The 11,351-nt window shown below is 29.3% G+C and overlaps 1 protein-coding gene across 1 annotated transcript; it reads right to left on the minus strand.

The window, feature by feature from the left end:
• Nucleotides 1-8,303: 8,303 nt before the first annotated feature.
• LOC112794482 (isoflavone 7-O-methyltransferase-like) lies at nucleotides 8,304-11,003 on the minus strand. The gene is made up of 3 exons (XM_025836487.2): nucleotides 10,646-11,003; nucleotides 8,958-9,497; nucleotides 8,304-8,615 (listed from the first exon to the last, which is right to left on the minus strand). Exons 1-3 carry the CDS (start codon nucleotides 10,901-10,903, stop codon nucleotides 8,304-8,306), a joined length of 1,110 nt encoding a protein of 369 aa, XP_025692272.1. The 5' UTR covers nucleotides 10,904-11,003.
• Between the last annotated feature and the right edge of the window lie 348 nt (nucleotides 11,004-11,351).

Below are 11,351 nucleotides of genomic sequence, written 5' to 3' on the forward strand. Positions count from 1 at the left end.
AGGACACAACAAAACTCCATATTTGTTACGGCCATGGTTGCGCTAAATGCCACATCCCAGTGTTTAATTTAGTTTTTAAACCAAACTTCACGCGGCCCAAGTTTGGTGTCAGTATACTGAAATTGAAGCCAAGGTTAAGATTTTGGGATGAGTGATTTCATAACACTAACATAAATATATATATTAATCTAAAATTTGTCATTTAATATATAAAAATATAATGATTAATCTAATTTAATTAAAAAATAAATTTATAATTGTTTTTTTCACTATTTACATTATGAAAATATTAAATAATAATTTTAATAATATTTATATAAGACCAACAATAGTATATTGAATTTATGTTTTTTAGTACAATATTTAAAATATTTACTTTTTCTTACTATAATAATAATAATTTTTCGAGAAAAGGACAAATCAATCCCTAACTTTTTGGTCTGCAGATATTTAAGTCCCTAAGAATTTAAAAATACATTTAAGTCACTGACTTCTTCAAAATTTGGACACATCAATCCTTAAGTCTAATTTATTCTATTTTAAAAACTTGCTCACGTGTACATCCGTATCAACCAGGTCAGTACAACAGAAGTCACGTTAAATTTTTCCATTGGGTCTGACAGATCCAAGTGAACACAAAGGATCGATATGTCTAGGTTTTAAAAAAGTCAGGGATTTAAATGCATTTTCAAATCTTTGAGGACTTAAATGTCGACGGATCAAAAAGTCAAAGACCTATTTGTTATTTTCTCTAATTTTTCGTACAATTAAAACTTTTGTATCTCATTTGAATTTAAATATAATATATCTAACTTCTATCTTTTTTTATTATCTTTAATTCAAAAATGCAATTTTTTCTTAAAAAAATACGTAAGTAGAATAAGATTATTGTAGGTTTTTAAGACATCAAAAATATTAATTATTGTATTTTTTGTTAAATTTAATTAATTAAAAAATAAATAAGTCACTAAAATTTATCTATAGAAATTATATTTTAAAATTTAAAATAAAAATAAATTTAAAATCTTTAATAATAGAGACAATTAATAAAATTAATAAGAACATTTATTATATATACTCATATATTAAATAAAAGAATTACAAATTTTTATGGCGGCACTCCAGCCTCTTGAATGTGGATCCGTTTCTGCTGAGAGGGATATTAATTGTTTAGGAATCTCTCGTTCAACAAGCTTATACAAAATACTATTAAGGCGAGTTTGGATAAATAATTTAAATAAGTTTTTTGAAAAAAAAGTTTAAAGTACGAAGATTTTTATTAATAACAGCTTATAAATAAGTTATTTTGTACTTAAATTTTTAGTTATAAAAGTACTTATTTTAAAGTTGTAGCGTTTGGATAAATAACTCAAAAAATATAATTTTTTTACAAAAAATGGATATTAAAACAACGATGATAACAAATACTTTTCAATATTGAATGTTGATTTTCTATAACCTAATCACTAAGATTACAACTGTTTAGACAATTAATTCTTTATTTGCTCTCTTATTAGTTCTATTTTTTAGGTAAAAAGTGGTTCTTCTACTTTATCTTTACCCATAACAGTGTTCTTGTACGTGGTAAATAGTAATAAAATTTTAATTCACAATAATCTTAATGGCAATGCCAAAGAAATTATTGTATAGTTAGTGTTTGCTGTTTTATTGTGTATGATATGGTAGAAAAAAATAAAAAATAAATGTAAAATGTGTGTCAATGTATATTTTGTTGCTATTTTTATTTTTTTTTACTTTTATTACAATTCCTTCCTCTTTTATTAGGGTCAAGAACTTGCTATAACTAACTATAAAAATAATAGCAGTTATATAAAAATAAAATCATATGAGAAAAAATAAAATTAAAACTGAGATTTTATACCACACATAATGTTAAATACAAATTTAATAATAAAAAATAGAGTGATAAAATAATAAAAAAATAGAAGGAATATATGCAATAGGTGATTCAAATGGAACATTGTTTTAAAATAGTGATAGAGAGTCAATATTTTCAGCAGATAAATCATTACGTGAAAATGATGGTGGAAGGTCAATGCTTATAGCAGATGGAACCTTGGGTGAGAATGATGGTGGGGGGCAGTATTTCCAGTATTTTTTATAGAGTCAATAATGAAAGTAGATTTTTTTTGTTTTGAGATCATTGTTTTTTACGAAAATGATAGAATGACTTATCGATGAGGAGAATTCATATATTTCTACTTCTCCAAAAAGCTATAAATTAACTTTTTGGGAAGTTAAAAGTTCTTTTCAAAATAGTACCAAATACGCATACTATGACTTTTCATAATTCAAAAGTCAGAAAAAGTAGCTTTTACTACTTTTCAAACGGGCTCTAAGTACTAACACCTTAATTTAAAAGCGAAACATTTAATTCGTAACATACATCAACCTTAAGGCTGCATTTGTTTCTGAAAACATGATAAAATAATATACTAAAAATAAGATTTAAAAGATAAAAATACAAAAATTTAGTATTTTTATATTTTGTTTGATAGTAAAATAGAATAAATTATAAAAATTTAATTTTTTTCATTTAAAAATTTTGAAAAAAAATAATAAAAACTATAATTATAAAAAATTAACAAGAATAATAAAAAAAATAAAAAAATAAATTGTGTCTCTTTTTAGTGTTTTTGTATCTTTCCTGTTAGGATAGACACAAAATATAATAATTCAGTGCCTTTAGACACAATGTTTCTAGACACAATATCTCTGTCCATATCTCATCTGTCAAACACAATTTTAATTTGTATCTCTGTGTCCCTATCTCAATGTGTCCCGTCTCTATAAACACACACAGCCTAAATTCACACTATTAAAAGAGCTGTTACACATTCAAGTCTTTTTGACAACCAAGTCCAATAAAGTTGGTCTAAACCAAACAAAAATCAGTTTCATTAGTGGAGCGTGAATACACGCTCCAACTACGTAAACATTTCCGCGTTTCTTTCCCCCTCCACCTTCTTCTTCTTCTTCTACTTTTTTGCGTTTTTCCTCCTCCTTCTTCGCATTCCTCTTCCTTCTTCTTCGTGTTTCTCTCTTCCTTCTTCTTCGCGATCCTTCGTCTTGATTTTATTTTTCTCAAGAGAGTAAATCAAGAAGAATTTTGAGAAAATAAAATAAGAACAATATGACGAAAAAAAGACGAAAAATACTACAACAATTTCGGCGGATAGTGGCGAAAATTTTGTGGCGGTTTTATAAAACCGCGGCACATATAGCGGTGGTTATTGGTTGGGGCTGCAATCAGGATCACATTTAGCGGCGGTTTTTCAAGAACCGCCGCTATATTTCAATCAGGCTTGCATTTAGCGGCGTCTTTTCGAAAACCGCCGCTATATATACTCTCGAGTGAGTTATTGTTTTACATTTTGCGGCGGTTTTGTTTAAATCGTCACAAAATGCGTATTACCACATATTGCAATGTTTTCTTTAGTAATAACCATCTGGGTATAATCTAGTTAAGTAAACACTACTATCTTAAGCTACATATGTTTAAATCATTGTTACTTAAACTCGTAACACTTTTTTTACATTCGTTTTACGTAAAAAAAAATTTACAAGTTAAATAAACTATATATATATATATATATTAACTCATGTGAATAAATTTACCAATAAGATTTTCTTGTTTACTTTATTGGTATTTAAATTTGCATTCAAATATGGATGTAAAAGAAGAAAATAAAATCATACTCTGAACTAATTAAAAATCAAATATTTTCTAAAAATAATAATTAAAAATATTTTCTACAGGTCATTAACAATATTTTAAATTATAATTTTTTATTTTAATAATTTGTTGAGCATTTATTAAAATAAAAAATTTAAATTTTTTTAATAACAATCTTAACTTGTATTCTTAGATATAAGAATTCATAATAATTAAATTCAAAATTAATTAATATTTTATCAAAATTAAATACTAAAGAGAATAAAAATATTTTTATATGAAAACCAATCAATTATCTGTATATTATCGTGGTTAATAGATTCAATAATGCTAACTGACTAACAAAATATAATATTTTTGGCAAATATTTCACTAATTTTAAATATTAAAGACTAAATTCTAAATCTTAATAAATATTTTTAGAAAATATTTGATTTTTAATAATTTATAAAAAAATATTTATAATAATTATTATTTTTATTTATGATTGAATATACTCTTTATTGAATTCATTATGGATATTATTAAATGTATTCTTTATTGTACTCTTTATATACGCTTGGATCATATATAAATAGATGTAAATTAATTCGATCTACTATGGTCCAAAATTAATTCGAAGTAGACCCATTCGAATTACTAGGGACGTCCTAGCGTGTATAATTCGAATCACCCTGATTCGAACTACCCTAAGACTACATGCAAGCATAATTCAAATTGGATAAATTCGAATTACAAGCATTACTACTAATTCGAATAGGACTAATTTGAATTAGTGTTGGTTTGTCTAATTCGAATGAGACTGATTCGAATTACATAAGAATGTGTTTTTGGGAAATCCTGGTAATGTTTTTTAATTTGGTAGAATTGTGTAATTTGGTCCTCCATTTGATTTAATTGTGCATTTTACCCAATATATAAGGTGCCTATAATAACTATGATCAGATATATAAAGTATACAACAAAAATCTGTGTGGCAATCAAATGTGTTCATATGATATATATAATTATTAGCACTATATACATCGAAGAGACATTTTTCTTGGTGGTAACATGACATTGTTAAAACTTTTACTTAATGATTGAGTCGGTTAGACCACCGGACAATCCGGTTCGATTTTAATAACTATGAACGGAAATACTAAAATTTAGCGGCGGTTTAGAACCGCCGCAAAACAAATGCTGTTTTCTTTTATTTGCTATTTAGCAGCGGTTTGAGGTTTCAAACCGCTGCAAAATTGATAGACGTTTAGCGGCGATTATTCCAACGGTTAACTAAAAGCACCGCATCCGTTTAGCCGCGCCCCATCTTCCGGCGTTTCATTAAACCGCCGTGAATATTTAGCGACGGTTCAAAACTGTCGCTAAACGGCTCCAGCAACCGTCGCTAAGTGTCGCTTTTGTTGTAGTAAGAAGAAGAAGACAAAACGAAGGATGATGAGGAGAAAAAATTCAAGTGAAATAACAGAACCAAATGAACTTAAATTAAACTAAAAAATGAACCAAAATTTCTTAAAAAATAAAAAATTTCGTCAATACTTATCAGCAACATCAAGTGAACCTCAGTTAATTTACAAACGAATCGAAATTAGTTTAGATTTGAATAGAAACTAACTAAACAATTACACATGAATAAGTTCATTTGCTATTTAGCGGCGGTTTCAAATCGCTGCAAAATTGAAAGACGTTTAGCGGTGATTATTCCAGCGGTTAACTAAAAGCGCCGCATCCGTTTAGCTGCGCCCCATCTTCCGGCGTTTCTTTAAACTGCCGTGAAATGTTTAGCGGCGGTTCAAAACTGTCGTTAAACGGCTCCAGCAACCGCCGCTAAGTGTCGCTTTTGTTGTAGTAAGAAGAAGAAGACAAAACGAAGGATGATGAGGAGAAAAAATTCAAGTGAAATAACAGAACCAAATGAACTTAAATTAAACTAAGAAATAAACCAAAATTTCTTAAAAAATAAAAAAATTGGTCAATACTTATCAGCAGCATCTAGTGAACCTCAGTTAATTTACAAATGAATCGAAATTAGTTTAGATTTGAATAAAAGCTAACTAAACAATTACACATGAATAAGTTCAGCAAATTCAAACGAAACTGATGAGTTTGGAAAACTCTTATTTAATTTTGATGATGAACAAACATTATTAAATATTTAATTACAAAATTATTAATTTGATCTTAATTCATATTTGCTTAATTAATAATTTTGTTGTGCAGATTTTGTGTTGGGCCGAAAATGAAATTCTGGTTTAAGCCCAATTATAAGCCTTGCTACATGCTTCTCATGCTATGAAGCTGAATTATTAATTGGGCCAGAATGAATGTTATTGATGCAAGCCCAAATGAATGCTTTTTTATGTGCTCAATGCTTGATCCAAAAATTTACCAGGAAAGCAAATGTTATAAGTGGGCCAAAATTCAATAGTATCATAAAGCCCAATTTGTTTTCTTTGCATGCCATGGTCCAAAAGAAAAATGAAATTGGGGCACAATGGTTAAAATAATAAAAACCCAAGACATTGAATCTTGGTTGCATGCTTCCAACGGACTTCACACTTTAACTTGTGAAGGAACTCAAATTTTATCAAGATAAGTTAATGCAGTCCTTGGAAAAATGAGAGAGAAAAGGTCAAAGTGATTTGATGGCAATTAATGGTAGCTTACACGCTACTACACAAAGCATGGAGAAGTGCACCTAATTTCTTTATTCATCATAACACTCATAGCTTTGCTTTTATTTTTTATTTCTTCTCTCTCTCTCTTTCTCTTCTCTTCGGTCATTAACCAGGAAACCATGGAAGTTACACTAAGCTACTCTCACCAAAAAGAAGGAGTTGCATGCATCAAGGCCATCAAGTTAATGATGGCAAGAAAAAGAAAACCAAAAGTATGTAGTGCTGAGATTGTCACCAAATATGGTAAGATTTGGTGAGGTAATCTCGGATCCTTCATACTCAAAAAGAAAGATGAAGATTCGGCCAGCCAGGCAGATTCTTGAAGCATGACTTGTCTTTGATTCTGCTCAACCACCATAGGAAGTAGCTAGAGTGGCGAAGTGATGGAAGAGGCAGAGATTAAAGCAGATGAAGTCATCATCATCATGAAGCATCAAGGACCAGAAATCCATCTTGGAGAGGAAGCCAAGGATGGAGTGCTCGGATTGATGTAGAATGATGATCAAGAAAGGACTAGAGGTAATTGCATGTTGGGTTTTGCATGGTTATCTCTTCTCTCTCTATGTGGCCGAACTGGTTCTGTTTCTTGAAGGAGGAAGAAGTTGGTTTGGGTGTTGGCTTCAAGTGTGGAGGCTTCCCTCTTCTTTAAAAAGAGAGAACAGCCACTGTTTGGAGCAAGGAGTAAGATTTGAGAGTGCAAGGCACAGAGTTCTCAGAGCTACCTGAGCTAACAGATTTCTCTTCTCCTTCAATGTATTCTGTTTTGTAATTTTTCTGTTTAATTTTGTCATGTCTTGAGTCTCATGGAAAAAGGCAAACAGTGAGGTTTGTATGAAAAAGCCATAGAGCGAAAAAAGGCAGAGAGTGCAAAATTAAAAGAAAAAGCCATAGATGTCTTAGAGTTCCTTTGTACATCTGTGTTGTGTTTCATGATTCTGTGGGAATCCCCTTGTAAGTTGGGTTAGCACTTTACAATTTGTAATCTGGATGATTATAGTGAAATTCCATCATTGTTGTGATGGAGACTGGATGTAGGCTGCACTGCACTTAGCAGCTGAATCAGGATATATCTGGGTGTAATCTTCTCTCTCTCTTCCTACCTCAATTCTATTTTTACTGTTCAGATGAAAAATAAAAAATGTCTCGTGTCAAGTGACGAGACAAAATGAAAATGTCTCGTGGCTAGGGACGAGCTAAAAACAGAAAAGTCTCCTCTAAGTCCAGGAAGTGTTAACAAGCAAAAAGGGGGCTAAGATTCAACCCCCCTTCTCTTAGCCACTGAAACCATCAGAAACAAAATCAAATAAACCTAAATTAACTAAGAAATTAATCGAAATTTTTAAGGAATAAAAAATTTGGTCATTACTTAACAATAGCATCAAGTGAACCTCAGTTAATTCACAAATGAACCGAAATTAGTTCAGATTTAAACAAGCAGTAAAAAAAACTTAATCATCAAGAAAAACACACAATATTGGTGTTGTTGGTGATAACGATAATGAAAGAGAAAGAAGAAGAAGAAAAATAAACCCTGCGTACCCGAATTTAGAAGAAGAACGGCGACACTAAACGTATGTGCTTGAATGTAGAGCTTTATTCATATAATACCATATTACAAAATTTTATTCATAAAAAATACCATGTAAACAATAGTATACAACTACATAAAATAATACTACTAAAGAGATAATACTTAAAGTTATCTTATATTATATAACATAACATTTATAATTTCATACCTATAGCATTCATAATTATATATTTATTACATCTAAAAATATATAATTATTATAACAATAATTAATAAATACTAAATAAAAGAAATTACATTTTTAAATTCTACATTCAAAGTAGACATTTTCTTTTTTAGTTGTTTGCATAATATTTATTTTATTCATAGAGTTATAAAAACTATTATCAGGTCATCTTTAAGGATAGACCTCTATAAGTGATAAATGTCCTGTAAATGGAGATATCTTGTAATTATAAAAGCCAGCTACACAAAAGATACTTTCCCATTCTTTTTTGGTTCTCTCTTTTCCGTGAAGAATAATATGCATGCTTATATTCATAAGAAATTTGAGTCGAGTAATTTCAGGCTCATCTTGTTCTTCATTTATCACAGCCTCCAAAATTATTATTTTACCTTTATTTTTATTCTTACTTGAAGCATTAACAGCATCTTTGCAGTTTCTCAATATTTTTATGCAATTATCGTCACTCCAATTATGTAAGACTAGCTACAAAAGAAAAAAAAGAAATGTAACATTACATATACTAATATTATTTTATTCTTTATTTATTAAATATATATAAAAATAATAAAATTAAAATTAGTTAACATAATAAATGACTTATAATTAAAGTTGTAAAAATCAAATCAGTTGTTAAACTAATAAAATTAAGAATTTAAAGATTTAAAGATTAATCGAAATTCAACCAGGACCGAATTGAATATATAATAGTAATATATTTATGTATAAAATATATTATTTAAAATTTTTTTGTATTTTATTATTTAAATCAATTAATCATTAATTAGGGCAAACACACCACTAATCCACTACTAATTAAATGGTTACCTTAAGTAGAATTGCATCAGCCTTAGGAATGGATTTAAACATGTCTCCACCAACAAAGCTCAAATTGTTGGATCCCTTCAAATTTTTCACAACCTGTGGAAGATCAAATACTATACATTTGAGTGCTGGAAATTTCTCACTGATAATTTGAGCTGTGGTTCCATTTCCACCACCAACATCTACAATTGTTTCCAACCCCTCAAAGGCCATGTGATGATCCTTTAGTGCCAACTTTATCATCTGAGAATCACTGGCCATAGCATCATTGAACAAGCTCAAGTTTGTAGGGTTCTTATCAAGAAACTCCCACAAAGGTTTTCCCAAGGTGATTTCGTATAGAGGGCGATTTTCGTCATAAAACCACTTGTTTAGATTATGCATGGAACTTGAAAGAGTTGGATCATCGAGAAACATTTCTACCACCGGAGATATAGAAGGGTTTTCAGTGCCTTTGATCAACAGCTCTGACGCTGCTGTGAGAGCAAATGCTTCCTTTTCTTCTTCTTCTTGGTTGCTATCATCGTCATCATGAATTGTCACCTTTGTTGTACAGATGTAAATACAATATTAACTCCATATGCATGGTATATGATATAGTTGCAATTATAACATTTTGTTAAGAAAACTAAGATAGATAGTGCCTTGTATATTAAAGAGAAAATCAACAAAAATATTCTCAATATTTGCGGATCGGATATCGGATATATCCGCATAATTAAACTTTCTCTTTTTAATTATATTTCTATGTAAAAAAACTCAATAAAAATATATTTTTTTATACTTTTAAATTTATTTATTCCTAAAATATTTTTAATCAAACTCTTTCTAAATAACAAAAATAAAATAATATAATATATGAATAATAATTACTAACTAAAACATACAAACAAGTAAATATAATACCAAACATATATATTTATTTATTTTTAATTATTATTGTGTGGATCTGCGGATCGGATACGCGGATGTAGAGCAGATATCCGTGATCCGATCCACAAAGGGTGCGGATCGGATCCCATCCGATCCGATCAATTTGCGGATCGGATCGTATCCGCAATTTTCGAATCGGATGCGGATACTTACCGCGGATCTGCAGATACGATCCGATTCATGGACACCCCTAGATAGAAGTGCCTTTCGATTTTTCTAACCATGAAAATATCTTTAGAATATTTTAAAATACAATAAAGATAATTAAAGTACATTTTTTTGATAAACAGCAAATGACTTTCATATTTGGTAAATTGTGTGCCTATTTGATATGAAATTTTATGAAAAAATTTGAATAATTATTTAAAAAGGTATAAAAATTTGAAACTAAAATTCGATTTATAGATTTTCTTTTTTATTTTTTAAAATATGTTTTTTTCAATTAACATAAAAAAACTACTTAATGTAAAATAATAAAAATTTTAAAATAAATTTTTTTATCTTTTTAATAATACTTACAAAAGATTACTACAAAACTTGATCTCTAAAATCTTTTAAGAATATATATATATCTAGCAGTTGAGTATTTTTTTTAAATATTTTGGAAATATTTATATTGTTATCAAATTTGAAGAATACTTTTTTTATCAACAATTTAATAGCTTTGAGAGCATATTTGGTGGTTTATATAGTGAAATATAAATATTTATAAAAGGACAAATAATTTTGAAGTATATGTGAGAATGGTAGATTCTTACTATATCAAAGAATCCATTATGTGCCATGTAGTGCATGAAAAGATCCGTGCTATCAACTTTAGCCGATGGAATTTTGAGAACTGAAACCAATTCTGAAAGAGTAATGGGCTTGCCATGGTTGTGGATTATGTTTGGTATGCGAAAGTCAACGATCCACTTGAGACACATGGAGTCTAGGATGCCATACATGTGCCTGTAGACAAGAGCTTGAGCTTTGAAGCTCTCACTTGCCGTGCGGCCATTGTTGTTTGAAGCCATAGCTCTTGTTACGAACAGTTTTTGTAAGTTAAAAACTTAAAATTTAATAAACAACGAACTCACCAAAAACAGAGAAAGCTAAGAGAGCTAACCTTTCCTTTCTTTCGCTTTTCACAATACTAAAACAACACACCTAGCACTCTTTATATAGGCATGGCTTGCTAATATAAAAAAAAAAAAGGAAACTATTAAACTTCACCTTATTGCTATAATATTTATGTACTCAGACAACAGTAGTAAAAAACCGTGGCTTTATATAATAAATTCGTTTCTATTACTTCAAATAATGCTGGCCAGCCATTGTCTATTCCAATATAGAATAGCGCGCCTTCGTAGCTAAGGTCACGGAAATTTAAAACCGCTGTCTTAATTAATATAATAGATAACCGTTTTTACAGCATTGTCTTAGTTAACGTTTGCTGGATGGATAGAGACAGAGACAGAGACA

The sequence above is a fragment of the Arachis hypogaea genome, chromosome 4, assembly GCF_003086295.3.
Source record: "Arachis hypogaea cultivar Tifrunner chromosome 4, arahy.Tifrunner.gnm2.J5K5, whole genome shotgun sequence".
Classification (NCBI taxonomy): Eukaryota; Viridiplantae; Streptophyta; class Magnoliopsida; order Fabales; family Fabaceae; genus Arachis; species Arachis hypogaea.

What these genes read in the sequence shown, in the direction of transcription:
- LOC112794482 (XM_025836487.2), bottom strand. Translation starts at nt 10,903, where the DNA reads ATGGCTTCAAACAACAATGGCCGCACGGCAAGTGAGAGCTTCAAAGCT. An exon ending in ATAATGGATTCTTTGATATA is followed by an intron (nt 9,498 to 10,645) that starts GTAAGAATCTAC and finishes TGTACAACAAAG; the next exon opens with GTGACAATTCATGATGACGA. An exon ending in CTGATGCAATTCTACTTAAG is followed by an intron (nt 8,616 to 8,957) that starts GTAACCATTTAA and finishes TTTCTTTTGTAG; the next exon opens with CTAGTCTTACATAATTGGAG.